We start from the raw sequence: 18,126 nt of genomic DNA, 5'->3' as shown, positions 1-18,126 counted from the left end.
TGTGTGACTATCATAAATAATTTTTTTAAAAAAGGACTCAATAATTATCTTCAAAAAAAATAATAACTTTCCTTATGCATTAGATAATCTAACAATATTGATAAGCATAATTGTCACACTGAAGAAACTGGAAGTAACATGAAAAATAAAATTATTTTTCTGGGAATGCAAATTTTATATTTTTTTCAATGCAAACAATTGCTATGCCTGAATACTAAGGACTACAAATCCAGCACTATAGGTCATCACAATAAAGCCATAAGCCCCCCAGACCTGAACTAAGAATAACATTTTAGTCATTAATGATTTATGAGCTGGGTAAAACTGCAATTGGCTTTGCTAAATACAATTTGGAATTTCAAGATTCCATATTCTACTACCTATCCCTATCAGTTCCCAAGGGCCCTATTATCTTTAACATACTTTAAACGTTATTTGTTAAAAAGATTTTTAAAAGAATACATTTCATTTAGGAAATGTTAACAGGCTTTTCTCTAGACTTGCTATAACCATTAATTCCTATTCTTCATTTTTTTTCTACATGGTATATGAAACAAATATAATTTGCAAGTCATTACTGTTTTCCGAGTTCAGGAAAGTGTGGCACATACTTTTGATATAAGAAAATAGGTGAAAGTAGACTTGATATTAGAAATATATCATATCTAAAACAGTTCCATTGTGAAGGCAATAATAGCGGTTACAATAAAATTTCAGTTTGTTCTAATCAATTTCTATTTTCATGTTTAAGATGTATCTTTTTTCACATTTTAGCAAAGACCATTATATTTCAGTGTAGGCTTTTTATTATCTCTTGAATAGAAATAAACTAAAACCAGTATATACTGAATATTTTTATAAAACCGGTAATAAATACTAAGATACTCAACCAGTGAGTTATACATCCTTTCCCTCAGTGAGTAGTATCGTATTTTACAAACTCTAATTGGGATGGTAAGTATAAATACAACAAGCATTAGAAATTCAAAAAAGGAGAGCACGAAAGACTGTATGTATTGTATGGATGAAGTGTGAAAGGTATTTATAAAATAAAGGAGAGAAAAGAAATGAGGGATCCAGCCACCAACGAGGCCCCATTGTGTAGTTATTAATTGGTGTGGCCTCTGATGGCAGCTGGGCACTGCAAGGAAGAGCATAGTAAAAGCTAGTGAGAACCCTTGACAGCATTTTCTTCTCTAGCATAAGCTTTTCTTCTTCCACTTCTCTTCCCTCAGAGCCTCTTTCAATAGATTTGTCTATATGCTTGTATTTTTTTAGTTTATTTTTTTAGTTTTTAAAAAATATTTTATTTAAATTCAATTTGCCAACTTGTCTATATGCTTTTTTTTTATTATTAAAGATTTTATTTATTTATTCATGAGAGACAGAGAGAGAGAGAGAGAGGCAGAGACATAGGCAGAGGGAGAAGTGGGTTCCATGCAGGGAGCCTGACGTGGGACTCATTCCTGGTCCAGGATCACGCCCTGAGCCAGGGGCAGATGCTCAACTGCTGAGCCACTCAGGTGTCCCTGTCCATATGCTTTTAAATAGAGGTCTTCTAGAGCAGAGACTGTATTGTTTTGAAAATCTGGTCAACACATTCGCTCAAAATTGTGAAAGACAGAATTAGTTCTAAGTGACTTGTGATAATTATCTCACCATTTTTAAACTCTGAATTTCACTGTCACTCCAAGTGTCTAGCTGGTGCTTAATAAAATGTATTGATGATACATTCTGGTTTTCATATGTAAAAAGTAATTTTCTGTACATAGTTTATCTCCCTTGTAAATCAGCAGACGGAATATCCCCCTAGGAGAGAAGTTTACTCAGAGCTTAAATCTGTACATTTCAAATAGTTTTACTGAATTAACCTAGTGAGACTGTTTTGTCAACACTATTTTTAAGATTACTCTTTCTTCAACTTATGAAAAAAATGTCATTTAATTAATATGTTCTTTAAATTCTCAATAGTGACTTTATTTAGGAAAGTTTTGTTAATGTTCACTTACATAAGTGTTTTCTCCATAAGAAACATGATATATTTTCTGACACTGTATTGCTGTTTTTAGTAAACAATTTGGGGAACTAGTATCTCCTAATATTTTTCACCAATGCTTATAACTGGTAGACATTGTCATAATAAACAATAAAAACAAGCACATAAGTAAATAAATATTTTTAAACAAATTTTGAACCTACGAAAAAATAAATTCTTTACTCAAAAGAATGTTAAAGGAATTCCCAGTGTTCAGTGCAGTGATAAGATTAGGTAGAGATGAGATTATTCTTAGTGTAAAGGAGGTAGATTTTATAAAAATAAACACATTATTGAAATTAAATAGAATCTGTATGGTCACATTTTGGCAAAAGCAGAAAAAGACCTAATAGTTTAAGTATGAGTTGTGATGTTTAAAAGCCATTACAAAGAGATTTGAGATTTTCATTAAATAATCTAGGAAGCCTGAAGCATGTTAGTAAAAAGTGGTTTACAGGGAAGAAAATTGTCATTTTTTATGAAACTTAGATTGATTTTCTTTTATAAAACCTAGATTAATTTTGGAAAACAGAAATTATAAAATAGGAGAGAATTCATAGGTTTTGTAAACAAAAGGATGTGAATATAAATTCTGTTATGTCATTCACGAAGTTTATTGATTTGGGAAAATGACACTTTGTGCTTCTGTTATTTGTATGTAAAAGGTCAACCTCAAAGAAACTTTGCAAAGAATTAAAAAAAAAAAACTGTACACATGCAACACATGAGAGTGGCTTACATTAACACAGGGAGTAAAAAAGTATAATTAGGAGACCTTAATAGGAATCACCTTCCTTGTCCCTACTTATTAATGATTTAAGCATTTAAAGTGAATATGTAAAGTATAGGTAGAAATTTTAAATTTCTATAGAAGGACTGAACAAGATTTAGAGAATTTCAGTTGCAGCTGGATGGATTTAAGAAAGCGTTCTTGTCATTCTGGAATGGGAGGTTTAGATTTGGATTTCTAGAGTACCGAGGTAGTTTTAAGGAGACTTCTCTGATCCTTGACCTAGCACTTTCGAATGCCATCCCACCCATTTTCCTCCTCTGGGGTACCCTGAAGTTAATCATTCCCCTTTGTATTATGTTTATGACTTCTATTGCTGTATGCATCTTAAAATTATGTATGTACATGGCAGTGTTCCTCACCACATGGTGAGACAGGTTCTTTTTCATCTTGATCTCCTCCATTGCTTGGCTTAGAGCCCATTAAAGATGTTTACATAGATAAGAAATTTCATGATTATTAACCTGAACAAACTGAAGAGAGTTTTATTATGGACAAAAGCATAGGATAATCTGGCATTTTTAAAAAATGCAATTCAGCATTTTAATAAAACATAATAAAAATAGTTTTTCAAACTATACAGTCACCAGAAGTACCAAGTTATCAAAAATGCACGCACGTCACTTGGCATCTCCTGGCATTTTGTTTCTACATGATATATATCTTCATAAAAAATGACTCCATTTACAACTGTAAAAGTGTCTAGAAAATGTGTTCTGATCTAATCAAATGAGTGACTGTTAACCTTTTTTCAAAGGTAAATTCTATAAGAAATTCAATGCCACACGGATGATACTTACATTAGCCAAATGAGCTAGTTCTATTTCCAGGAACGAATCAGATGTTTTGGGTTCAGGCCTTATTGTGACCACGATGACTTTGGAATTAACGACAGTGTAATTTCTGAAACAGAGTAATTATGATTAAGAGGAGAAAGGATCGATGACAAGTATGAATTCCTACTGGTCAGTACATGGAATGCATGTTAAATAAATAAATACATCCTAATATATCTTAAGGAAAACAGAAAAACATTGGGCAAACAGATTTAAAGCATGATACTAAAGTACTACTCATGGAAAGCTACAGTTCTTTTTTTCTTATAAACAAACCCTATCTACAACTAGAAAACTGAGGGGAAAAAGCTATTGCTGACTGTTACCATTTTAGATGCAGGGAAGATGAAAAAGCAGCAGCACTGACAAGCTTTCGATTACTTAAATCTGATTCACCTACAAGAGAGATGGATTGTGAATTCAAACCTTCAGGCAATCTTTAAATGAATATAATCCATTTATCTCAAGGTGGACTTAACAGTTTTGTTCTCCAGGAGACCAAATATTCTTCTTCTAAAGTGCTATCTTGGCGTTTTTCAGACTATCTCAAAATTCATTAAGATGAATGATTGGAATGTGGGTTAGCATGAAAGCAAGTAGAGTTCAAATATAAATAAATGCTGTTGCTAATCATTGGCCATCATTCATTATAGCAATAGAGACTTACAGGCCACTTCTTTGTCTCAATATGCTCAATATAAGAAATATATTTGCCTTTTGAAATATCTTACCAATTACAGTTCACTCACAAAGAAGTTTTAAATATATTTACAAGCTACAAAACATTATCCATAAACATAAACTAATAAAACTGAATCAACTCTTTCTTATACATACGAGTTTTTATCCAACATATATAAAATGCCACACATCATCTGTTATTTAGAGATTTAAAGTTTTATTATACTTTTACTATATATATTTCTTCCATTCCTTCTTTTTTATTTGAAATAAACCACAGAGCATGTTCTTCCATAGAACATGTACTATTCTGGGGAATTCGTAATAGGTATCAAAGATGAAGTCATTTTACTTTTTTCCTTCTTTTTTGTTGTTTAAGGCATTATTTACAGATAACAAAAATCACCAATTTTAAGTGGGCAGTTTAATGCTTTCAGTAATTGTATACTACCATGTAAGCACCACCAAAATCAAGATAGACAATAGGTTCCTCACCCTGAACAGTCTCTTTGAACTCTCTGTATCTGATCCCCTCCTATTTCCAAGGTTCTAGGCAACCATGAACATGTTGCCACTATAATCATGCCTTTTCTAGAATTTCATTTAAATAGAATCATAAAATACATAGACTTTCATGTTTGATTTAATTCACTTAGCATAATGTTTCTGAGATTCATCCATTTTGTTTCTCTTTATAGCTACTCCATGTACAGCTGTAACAGTTTGCGATCTACTCATCAATTAAGTAAGCAACCTATGGGTTACGTCTAATTTTTAGCTTTTATGAATACTACTATTCATATTTAGTTATTATGAATAATTGGCATAGATACTTTCTATATAGACATGTGTTTTCAAAGGTTTTGGATAAAAACCTAGGAGTGGAATTGCTTGTGGTAGAAATGTGTTTAATTTTAGAAGTCACTGCTACACTATTTCCAAAAATGGCTGTTCCATCAAAATCATAGAATTCTAGTATTGCAGAACAATGTTGAACCTCACATTCTTTGTGAAACATTTTCTCTAATGTGGTGGGGTTTTTGCCATGATATTTCACCAAAAAGAATGCTGGCTCTGCCACCATAAGGAATTTATTATATTTAGTAATAGAGGGACTATAAACATATTTTGAGTTGGGTAAGATTTTTTAACCCATTTTAGTTCATCTCTCATGAATTTAGTAATGTCAAATAACAAATTCTTAAACACTCAGAAAGCTTCATGGTATCTAACCTAACAGTCAAAAGTAAAAAAACAACAAAATATAAATTTGACTTTCTACTTCTTAGGGGAAGGTAGCTGCAAACAGAGAGGACTACTTAGTTGTCATTTATTTCATTTAATATAGTTGAAGGTAAGTTGCATTGAGAGTGATATGAAGGTAAATTCTAAATGCCAAGTTCCCTTTGCAAATTTATTATTCCTTGTTTCTCTGGGAATAAAAGTGTTCAAGGGATCAAATATGAATAGATGGAATTAACAAAGCTGTGAGTTGGGCAATTAATTATACTAGTAGATATGACAGGACTCTTAGAGAATGACAAGGTGTATATAGCTTGGGGCTGGGGAGAATGTCAGCACCTAAAAAATTATAGAGGTTTCTCCCAGAAACAGTCTTGAGCACAGAGATGCGAGTTCCTTTTCCAAATTAGCCTGAATATGTTTGAGTTCTGGGTGGGTTACCTTGAAACAAAAATATATACATGTCACTTAAATTCATTTTGCCTTTTTATTCTGGTTCTATTTATAATCCCATTTTTCTCCTATAAATAAAACCAATGTCAATTTAACTCAACTGCTACTTATAATTAATAAATTTTGCTTAATTTGATAGTATATCGATATTTTGTATTATTTTAAAAGTTGCATAAATAGATCATTTACTGGAAAATACAAATAGGAGTATTCCAAATAGGAATTTATAATTTTTTCAAGATATTTATGAAGCTCTCTTTGTGTGCTTGGGCATGTAGGAAGTTTGACCCTGGGAAACTGGGGTATAGAAAGCAAAGTAGCTAAGTAGCCTTCTGTAGAGTATGTTACTCTGTGTTAGGTTTGTTAACTTCTCACCTGACCTAATGGAGATGATCCCTAGAGGGCAGAGTCTGCCCTATGACTTTTGCTCTGTGCATGTGTATGTATGTGTGTGTGTATGTGAGAACTTACTTAGAATCCACCTGGGAAAAGATGCATGCCAATATAACTAACTAACTAATAGTTACTAATATGTAACTATCTCTACCACGACATCCATTATGATATGTGTGTCTCCTTCCACATGATCATAAGTTCAATGAGAGAAAGAATTTTATCTAGCATTTATATATCCTCATTTGCATTATGCTTTGCACATTTTAGTGCTAACACATGTTGAAATGTCATATTAAGTAAACACATAAAAACAAAACAAAAATATCAAACTTTTGACAAAGTTGGATTAAAGTGTAATGCCATTATCATGGTATTAAAATGCTTAATGAAGGAAAAATAAGCAAATATACATTATGCATGGGTCCCTTTTTAAAAAGTGTACAGTGTATGAAATTATCTTTAATTTAGTCTATCATTTATTCTAATTTGCATAAGTGAGTAGCTGGCTCCTTATGTGCCCTGTCAAGCTTTGTGATCTACTAATGCTTCTTGGCGGGGTACACATTTGTATTCACTGCTAGGAAAGCAGATCTTATAGCCAAATGGATTTCATGACTGAAATAACAAAGTTCTTTTCTGTTCTTGAGATTTGTGCTAGTTGGTTGGGCTAAAACATTTAAAAATGTGTAGAGGTATTCAATCAAAGGAGACCCAAGTTATTCTTTACAATTATTACAAAGGCTTATGGTATTTAATGTACATGAACCATATCTTAAAGAAAGTAAAAAAAAAAAGTGACTATAAAATGGAATGTAGCTGCTTACAAGAGACTCACTTTAGGTATAAGGACATACACAGGCTGAAAGTGAAAGATGGAAAATGATGACCATGCAAGTGGTAACCAAAATAGAGCCAAAAACTTTGAAGAGGAGGACATACTTCCAAATTCATTTTATGAGACCCTCTTACCAAAATCAGAAAAAGATGTAAGAAATGAAAACTACAGGCCAATATTCCTGATGAATAGTGATCCAAAAGTATCTAAACAAAATACTAGTAAATCAAATTCACATTAAATTCACTTATTAAAAAATATCATACATCATCAAGTGATAATTATTTCTGGGATGCAAGGATAGTTCAACGTATGAAAATCAAGGTAATATACCATATTAACAGAATGGAGGACCAAAACAACATGATTTGTCTCGATGCAGAAATGACATTTGAAAAAAATTCATTTTTTCAGGATTAAAAACTCTTAACAAATTAGGCATAGAAGGAAGTATCTCAACATAATAAAGAATATATATGAAAAATCATAGCTAACATTATACTCATGGTGAAAAACTGAAAGTGGGGCAGCCTGGGTGGCTCAGTGGTTTAGCACCACCTTTGGTCCAGGGAGTGATCCTGGAGAACATGGATCGAGTCCCACGTCGGGCTCCCTGCATGGAGCCTGCTTCTCCCTCTGTGTCTCTGCCTTTCTGTGTGTGTGTGTGTGTCTCTCATGAGTAAATAAATAAAATATTAAAAAGAAAAACTGAAAGTGTTCACTATTAGATCAGGAACAAGGCAAGGATGCCATCTACTGCTTCTATTCAACATAGTATTGAATTGGTAATCAAAGTAATTAGATAAGAAAGAGAAATTATCTCTGTTCAAGGTGTAATTATACGTAGAAAACCTAAGATTCCACAAAAAAATACCTGACAGAACTAATTAACAAATTTAGCAAAATTACAGGATACAACATTTACACTAAAAAATCAGTTGCATTTCCATACACTAACAAATAATCCAAAAGATTCAGATGCAATGAAACGCCGGGACACCTGCACCCTGATGTTTATAGCAGCAATGTCCACAATAGCCAAACTGTGGAAGGAGCCTCAGTGTCCATCGAAAGATGAATGGATATAGAAGATGTGGTATATGTATACAATGGAATATTACTCAGCCATTAGAAACGACAAATACCCACCATTTGCTTCAACGTGGATGGAACTGGAAGGTATTATGCTGAGTGAAGTAAGTCAATCGGAGAAGGACAAACAGTGTATGTTCTCATTCATTTGGGGAATATAAATAATAGTGAAAGGGAATATAAGGGAAGGGAGAAGAAATGTGTGGGAAATATCAGAAAGGAAGATAGAACATAAAGACTCCTAACTCTGGGAAATGAACTAGGGGTGGTGGAAGGGGAGGAGGGTGGGGGGTGGGGGTGAATGGGTGACAGGCACTGAGGGGGGCACTTGACGGGATGAGCACTGGGTGTTATTCTGTATGTTGGTAAATTGAACACCAATAAAAAATAAATTTATTATTTTAAAAAAAGTAAATTAAGAAAACAAATCCATTTATAATAGAATCAAAAAGAATAAAATACTTAGGAATGAATGTAAGGAAGTGAAAGACTTTTATACTGAAAACCAAAAAAATAAAAAAAAATCTTGCTAATAGAAATCAAAGAAGACACATATAAATGGAAAGATGTCCCATATTCATGAAGTTGAAGACTTAATATTGTTGAAACGTTTGTACTACCCAAAGCAATCTAAAGATCACTGCAATTCCTATCAAAAATCCTGATGACAGGGATCCCTGGGTGGCGCAGCGGTTTGGCGCCTGCCTTTGGCCCAGGGCGCAATCCTGGAGACCCAGGATCGAATCCCAAGTCAGGCTCCCGGTGCATGGAGCCTGCTTCTCCCTCTGCCTGTGTCTCTGCCTCTCTCTCTCTCTCTCTCTGTGTGACTATCATAAATAAATAAATTAAAAAAAAAAAATCCTGATGACACTTTTTTTTTACACAAATAGAAAAAAAAAAAAAAACCCACGGAATTCTTATGGATTCTCAAAAACTTTGAATATCAAAACAATCTTTGCAAAGTAAGACAAAGCCAGAGACCTCATAGTTTTGATCAAGGCCCCTTGATTTCAAAACATATTACAAAGCTACAGTAAGCCAAAACAGTATGGTACTGGAATAAAAACAAGTGACAGATACATAAACCATCTGAAATAGAAAGCCCAGAAATAAACCCTCTCATATAGGCTCAAATTATCTTTGACAATGGTGCCAACAATACACAATCAGAAAAGATAATCTCTTCAACAAATGATGTTAGGAAAACTGTAAAAGAATGGAGTTAGACCCCTACATTGCACCATATAACAAAATTAACTCAAAATAGATTAAAGATCTAAACATAAAACTTGAAACTATAAAACTCCTAGAAGAAAATATAGGGGAAAAGCTTCATGACAGTGAATCTGACAATGATTGCTTTGATATGACATCAAAAGTACGGGCAACAAAAGCTAAACTAGACAAATGGTACTATATCAAACTTAAAAACTTCTGTGCAGTAAACAATCAACTGAGTGAAAAGGCAGTCTGTGGGATAAGAAAGAACATAAGCCATATATCTGTCAAATGGTTGGTATTGAGAATATATAAGGAAATCCTAAAACTCAACAACAAAACAAACAATAGGATTAAAAAATGGACAGAAGACTTAAATAGACATCTCTCCAAATAGGATATAGAGATGGTCAACAAGTATATGAAAAGATGCTCAATATCACTAATCACCAGGGAAATGTATATCAAAACCACAGTGAGATACCACTTTGCAGCTGTTAGGATGGCTACTATCCAAACAAATAAATCAAAACAGGGGATCCCTGGGTAGTTCAGCGGTTTAGCGCCTGCCTTTGGCCCAGGGTGCGATCCTGGAGTCCCAGGATCGAATCCCACATCAGGCTCCCAGGCATGGAGCCTGCTTCTCCCTCCTCCTGTGTCTCTGCCTCTTTCTCTCTCTCTATGTCTATCATGAATAAATAAATAAATAAATAAATCTTTAAAAAAACAAATAAATCAAAACAAAACAATAAAAAAAAACAGAAAATAACAAATGTTGGTATTGTTGTAGAGAAATGAAGCCTTGTGCACTGTTAGTGGGAATGTAAAGTGGTGCAGTTGCTATGGAAAACAGTATGAAGATTCTTCAAAAACTCAAAAATATAATTAGCATATGATGTATAAATTCCACTTCCGATTATATATCCAAAAGAAATGAAAACAGAATCTCAAAGAGATACACACACACCCTTGTTTATTGCAGCAATATTCATGATTGCCAAGAGGTGGAAGCATCCTAAATATCTACTTGATAGATCATAGATAAAGAAACTATGGTATATACAGGCAGTAAAATATTATCCAGCCTTAAAAAAGAGGAAATTCTGTCATATGTTCCAGTAAAGATGAACATTAAAAACATTATTTTAGAGAAACAAGTCAGTCACAGAAAAACAAGTAATGCAGGATTCCACTTAAATGAGGTATCTAAAGTAGTCAAAGTTTTAGAAACAGAAAGTCTCCAGAGGCTAGGAGGAGGTGAAAAAAAAAAAAAAAAAGGATGCTATTGTTTAAAGAGTATACAGTTTCAATTTTGCAAAAGGAAAAAGTTTTAGAGATACATTGCACAATAAGGTGCATATAGTTAGTACTATTAACTGCATCTAACTGCTGTTCTGTGCATCTTAAAAATAGTCAAGATGGGTAAATTTCATGTTATGTGCTTTTCACCACATTATAGAGAGTGCAGTGCATTTATAAATAAACATCAGTGGGGATTATGGAACATATTGTGCAAATAAAGTATAATCAGATAAGTACAGTAAAATATGTTAATGGTTTAATAAAAATTATTAAAATTACTATAGCCTCTTTCCATTTTTAGAATTATATTTTAGGTAGCTTCTAAATTGAGAGTTTTCATAATTGTTTCAAACAAGTCCCCCAGTTTAAATAAAGCCAAAACAAAATAGATGGTTTCATATATTCTAGGAACTGGGACTTCATCAAAATCATTAATCTAAATATATTTGCTTTTAAAACTAAAATCAGCTGATGGTTGCTAAAAAGTAGGATTGAACTAATTTAGAGCTTTAAAACTAATTAGAATTTCAAGGTAGGCTTACTAAGGGATGTAACACCTAGAACTACAAAGAAGTGATCAGAGATTTAAATTCTCTTTCAAAAGTTATAGCCAAATTAAACTCAGATTTTTGTAAATAATATACTGAATGCATAATAATATTTTATAATATTAGTTATGCAAATTTGTTATTCCCACAGATAATTTAATTTCTGGTGTCCTCACATTAGGATATTATAAAAGATACAGGATATCATAAAACTACAATATGTTATTGAAAACTCAGAATGAAGAAGTAAGATCCAAAGCTTAGGTCCTGAAACTGAAGTACAGGTGCTCTTAAGAGAACTCAACAATTTGAGGTTGATTGCCTTCAGAATGTATTGGTTTAAAAGTAATTATGTTTTCATTTTTTGATTATTTCTAATATGATTTAGTTCAATTGCTTTTCCCATTTGCTTTTAATTCCTATAATATACGAACTCAAATGAGTTCCATTTGCTAAATATGAAATATATTCCATGTCATTTATCTCTATTAGATTGGTACACCTGACAGAAAATTCATGTGGTTTTGCATTACTCAAATTTTTTTTTTCCCTTTTTGAAAGATAATTCAGACCACTACTGGCTTATGAGAACATTGTTGCTTTTTGTCCATCTGTATTTTTTCTGGCATTTTAATACTATAGTGAAATTTGCATATAATTTTAATTAGATCCTTTACAGTGTTGTGAATGTTAATAGCTACATTAAAATGCTTTTTTTTTTTTTTTTTTTTGATAGGACTATACCTTGCACATGTCCTACAGGAAAACTATACATTGTTCCTATACTCAAAAGTATTGTGATTTCCTATAAGACTGGAATCTGACTATTAAATGAATCAGAAAACAGGATGTTTAAACTGTTTCTCGAGCTCTAGCTTGAGGGTATGATTGGATACACTTTTTTTTTTTCCTTAGAGATAATTTCTAGGGATCCCTGGGTGGCGCAGTGGTTTAGCGCCTGCCTTTGGCCCAGGGCGCGATCCTGGAGACCCTGGATCGAATCCCACGTCGGGCTCCCAGTGCATGGAGCCTGCTTCTCCCTCTGCCTGTGTCTCTGCCTCTCTCTCTCTCTCTCTCTCTGTGTGACTATCATAAATAAATAAAAATTAAAAAAATACTTTAGAGATAATTTCTATAACACAAATTCCTAAAAGTGGCTGTATCAATGACAATGCATTTTTAAAGCCTCTTGCTATTGCCAAATTGTCCTACCAAAAGGTTATTACAGTTAAAAATCCTCACCAGAAGTTCGGGAGCTTGCCAGGTTGTGTGTGGTTCTTAATTTCTTGACTTGAGTGGGGGCTACATGTGGATGGCCTTGCCTCTCCCAAAAGACCCTCTGGCCTTTGTTGGCCAGCCCTCATCTATTAGCCCCCAAAATGGTGATGAGGGGCTAGGAAGAATGATAGCCTCATACCTTGATGTCAGTAGCCTGGGTTGGGGCCACCAAGTTGACCCCCAAGTATCCTTGAGTTTGCTCATACACGGTCACTTTCTCCTTAACCTTATAAGATGTTCTGAATAATATGTATTCACATTAATATCAAAGTGCATAGTTTGTACTGCTCAAAAGAATCAATACTGGCATTGTAGAGGCAGCAAGGCAGTGGAAGAGTCCTGGTTTTGGCAGAGAAGACTTGAGTTGGATTAGAACTCAGTCACCTACTGTACATTTAGTCTTGGATACAGGTCACTGAACTAATAAGGAGGTCAGTTTCTCATGAGAAAAATTAGAATTCTAGATGGTACTAACCTTTAAAGGACCTTGCAGCACTAAATAATCTGGTTCTATACTTTTTGGCTATAGAAAATTATTCTAAGAGGGATAAAAGTGGAAGGCTGAGAACAGCACATATTTAGTTTGTACTTAAGTAGAGCATATTCCTTCAGTTGAAGGGACAATCTGAATCTACTTAATTGTAAAAGGGAAGATAATCAAACAGCAAAATAAAAATTGCAGCTCGAAGAATAATTGAATGCATAGTAGGGCAAGAAAAGAAAAGACATCTCTAAATAAAAGAGTCAACATGCAAAGTTATTTCTGCCTATGTATGAAGGAAAATTTCTAAATTATATCTATTCAAAACATTACATCAAGTTCTCCTTCCTAGTCCCCATGAGAGAAATTATGCAAAGTATTGTTTTGAAAATGATTACATCAAAATATAAAATTTCTAGAAACTTAACAGCAAGCTTAACATTATTCAGTGTATGGGAAACTTGGCTCCAATAGTTTGAACAGATAATTAGTAAAATAATCACTCAGGAAAATGTGTCATGAAAATTTGGTAAATAATAAGTAAATATAAAGAGCAAATTTGTGTATTTTTTCATGTCGAATTAGAAGATTATTCTTTCCTATTGGGTTCAATTCACATAGTCCAATTTATAAGTAAAACAACAAAATATATGTATTTTTCTGTTCCTAAGATATTTGTATGGTATGTACACTAAATGCCTATTATTTTAAAAATGGCTTATGTAGAATATTCTATCAGATAAGATAATTAATTATTCCAGTAAATATTACTTGGACCTTTATTATTTATTAAACACTGTCATGGAATTTCGATAGTAGAGAAGATTTAAAAGAATTCAGACAGTAAGGTTAGCCGAGTTGCTGCTTAGTAAATATTTGTTCAGTGACTAAAACAAAGACACTACCCTTGTCCTCTAAAAGGCTTACTTCTCTTATTTAGCAGATCTGTCATTGGTACGGTTACTAATTCAACTTTCTGGAAAGTTGAGTAGCCTTTTGAAAAGGAGAAGAAAATAAAACAAGCCTGAGAATGCTTCTTTATTTTATTTCACTGTATAAAATAAAAGAAAATGAGAAGTAAATGCTAATACTTCACCTTTCAAGTAGTACTTAAACATTTCATTCAGAGCATTCCATTGTTATTGTTCCTGGTCAATAAATCTAAATATGAATATTGTTTTCCTATAGTCATTTACCTAATTATTTTATACATGGAAAGCATAAGTGGGTATATATACTCACATTAGCCTATTTCTTATATAAAGGTTGTTTAGGACTTTAAAGAATATGTCAGAACTGCACAATTCTATTTTACTGCAATAAAGACAAGGAATTTTTTAAGTTGGAAAGAACTTTTAAGTTCAACCCCACAATTTACATATAAAGAAGTCAACAACTTGTCCCCAAACTAATCTGAATCCGTTTTTGTCACCGGTGGTATTGGGGGAACCACTGCTCTGGATTATTCCCTGCTTTAGCCATTAAATCACTCATAACATACTCATTAGATTACCCCAAATATTCAATTCCCTTGACCATAAGGTTATGAAACATGACATAATCTGACTTCAGTTGTGTGAGTGACTTCTGTGGTATTATGCAAAACAAGATTAATCATAATGCAACTTTGTTAGACATGTAGGAGATAAACTAATTCACAATCTAAAGCATTTTATGTTGAATATTTCATTTGCATTCACTCTATCCCTCAGCAGCAAATAGGATGAATATTGCACATCAAGGGACTTACGTTTTATTTATTTAGTTAGTTTTGTTAGTTTGTTTATTTTTTAAGGTGCTTATATTTTAAAGTTGAACTGAAGGCAGACACTTTCTGAGTTACTGAATAAGTTTATAAATTTCCTGTTATGTGAAATTAAAATGAAAATCCTAGTCATCTGATTTTAAGTTAGTGCCTAATCTAGAGTTCTTGAAAGATTAGCTTCATACAAATGAATTCCCTATGGAAATAAGGGCCTAACTTTGAGTATCTGGGTAAATTTAACTTTAGTACATTTCTTTTCAAATGAATACCATACACAATGTTAGAGGGAGTATAACTATAAATCCATTTATCTGTAATTGTGCATTCCCATGCATTTTAACAAAACCAGTGGCCAAGTGGAGAGTAAACTCATTAGTTTTGAAAATCTGTTATTGATAGAACAAAAGCAAACAGGCACAGATCTGATTCAAATTCAGAAAGTCCAAATTCCATCCAGAGAAGGGAGTTAAAGAAAACTCAACTTCCCATAAGTTGCCTCTGTGCCTCTTTGGTTGAAGAAGAAACTGCAATGCAGCTAGAGATTTACTGACCATATTAATAATTTGTTGCACATGGGAAGATTTTCTCCAAAGAATCGAAGACTAGTTACTGCTGTTGCAGAAAACTTAGTTGCTTCCTTACAAGCCCATTTTTTTCTGCTGGACTGCCCTCATTGTGTTTATTTATGAGACTATTTGTTATGCTTCTGGTATAACTGTACACATCATTCACAGTCTTTCCCCTCTAAAAATTTGAAGCTTTATTCAGAAGGGTGTAAGAACTCACTGCAAATGTGGCTGTGTTTAAGAGAAAAATAACAACAACAACAACAACAACAAACAAACAACAACAGCAACAACTACCAACTTGGTCTCAGTCCTCCAGAAGGAGATGGGGTAGAGGAAATAGGTCATCATGAGTGATGGCATCACTACCCAAGTAGGTGGGAATGATATTTTCTGTGAGATCAGGGAAAATAGTTAAGACAATAGAGCGAATAAATTAATGCTCGTGGAATTACTATGTGTAATTGTTTCTTTTTATGTCTGGGAGGAAAGAAATCAATGGATTTCTTCCAAAAATAGTCCTCAATTTAACAACAGCATTTTTTCTTAATGTAGCTATAATTGAATATTTATTTAGAGGCAAATTGAGATCTTATGCAAGTGAAGAACAAAGCATTCATTCCCAGTCATCATGGCACTCCTTTCATTTCATGTAATGTTGATGAACAGTACCATTAAGTGAAAATAAAGAGAGAAGACAGATTAATTTTAAAACAACCCATTCTATTACAGAGATGAGTTTTTTCTTTTTCTTACTTTTTTTTTTTTCTCTCAGTCTTAAGGCAAGTCATGATTAGTTACAAAAGAATTGCAGGGGTATAATCAGAGACCAAAATTGTCTTTTCTAGTTGTTTTGAAGTGCATAATATGCTAATAAGCTGTTCATTAAATGGGTATTTTCTATTTAATTTAAGAAAGAGCACTTTGTATTAACAAAGCTTGTTTGACTATTTTCATAGAATGAGCTATAATCACATTTTTGGAATAATTTACAAAGATTGTAACAGCTTATTACTTTGCAGCTTACCTCAAAGTGGGCAAAATTAGATCTAAGTTTTTGTACAGGACTGCTCCAAGAACAAATACCAATGATTCATCTAATTCTAGAAAAAATGAAATAAAAAATATTAGTGAAGTGACAAGAAAAATACTGTCTTATAAAATTTGTAATCTGCTCATTACCAGGGGATTCCAGTACTTGCTGATGCAAAGTTGAATAGAAGAAATGCCTTCCTAACCATGCATTAGGCAGATTAGCCCACACACCATACATATTAATGGTAGCTCAAAAGGATGTGTTTTCAGTGCTTTTCTGTCATATGAAGTAAACTTCCTTCATCAGGCTGAAGAGGCTACTGTAGTTGCAGCTGAGTTTCAATTCCCAATGATATGGGAAAAGAGAGACAATATTCTTTTGGATCCAAGCTAAAGGTCAAAATCTCCAAGGTAAAAAACAAGGACTACAATGTCACTATCAAAAGTAGCCATTAACTTTAGAGGCTTCTGAAGATGTTCTTAAAACTTAATTTTTTTTCTTAAATTTGCTTTTATATACCAAAATAATATCTACAAACCAAAGCAAAAGTGAGGAAGAAATAAGAAATGACTGTGTGGAAAATGCAACATGTTTCCATACCTAAAATTAAATTATGTCATGTGCTCTACTCTGGGATAAAACTGTCAATATTGAAACCTAACCATGCCAAGCTTAGGTCTATAATTTGCACTCGTATTTCTTTTTTTCTATTTTAATGAGTCCTTTCCTCCATTAAATTCAGATTTAAAGACCAAATGTAAGTTTTCTATGTTTACAAAATTAGCTTAGATTCATGATTGTAGACTGTTACTAAGTTGTTTGACACAAGCAGATTTATATCTATTGTACTATTAAATGACCATATTATAACTGTTTTGCTCAAAGCTCAAATTATTTCACATATTTACCTTTTGATGATGACACAGGAGTAAAAATGCTTTTTGGAATGACTACCCTGTCTTCTGAGTTTCTTGCCCAGTCAACCATTCCCTTTCGTCCTTTCATTGGGAAGTTGATGTCTGTTAGAACAGAGGCTGCAGGAAGCTTCTGAATGCTAGCCACTATTAGAAAAGAAGTAATAATGTTAACTAAGATCTTTCAGTGTAATAAAAATTGACCAAATTAAATATTGCTATATTCAAAATAAAATTTTAAGCCAAAATTATATTTATCAGAGCCACAGAACAGACTTATTTCCTATTATTAGACAATGTTCATTAAGGTTGCCAATGCTTTTGCCTATCAATCTAGATTTCAGTTGCGTTCTACAAGAATCATACAATGACAGTCCATGGAGAATATTCTTTTTTTTTTAATTTTTATTTATTTATGATAGTCACAGAGAGAGAGAGAGAGAGAGGAGGCAGAGACATAGGCAGAGGGAGAAGCAGGCTCCATGCACCGAGAGCCCGATGTGGGATTCGATCCCGGGTCTCCAGGATCGCGCCCTGGGCCAAAGGCAGGCGCTAAACCGCTGCGCCACCCAGGGATCCCCCATGGAGAATATTCTAAGAAGACCAACATGTACTGCCATTAGTTGTTCATGGCTGACCTCCATTCCAATAGTCAGAA

General features: G+C 33.2%; 1 protein-coding gene across 4 annotated transcripts in view; it reads right to left on the bottom strand.

The window, feature by feature from the left end:
* ADGRB3 (adhesion G protein-coupled receptor B3) overlaps positions 1-18,126 on the bottom strand; it is a 717,179-nt gene that overhangs the window by 299,975 nt on the left and 399,078 nt on the right. For all 4 annotated transcript variants that reach the window (XM_025444944.3, XM_025444946.3, XM_025444947.3 and 1 more), the window contains 3 exons: positions 17,463-17,615; positions 16,546-16,621; positions 3,626-3,728 (listed from right to left, as the gene is read on the bottom strand). In XM_025444944.3, the coding sequence (XP_025300729.1) occupies positions 3,626-3,728; positions 16,546-16,621; positions 17,463-17,615 (332 nt within the window). The remainder of the gene's footprint in view (positions 1-3,625; positions 3,729-16,545; positions 16,622-17,462; positions 17,616-18,126) is intronic.

Source organism: Canis lupus, chromosome 12 (genome assembly GCF_003254725.2).
Source record: "Canis lupus dingo isolate Sandy chromosome 12, ASM325472v2, whole genome shotgun sequence".
In the NCBI taxonomy this organism is placed as follows: Eukaryota; Metazoa; Chordata; class Mammalia; order Carnivora; family Canidae; genus Canis; species Canis lupus.
The sequence above is the reverse complement of the archived record's forward strand: the minus strand, read 5'-3'. Positions and strand labels throughout refer to the sequence as shown.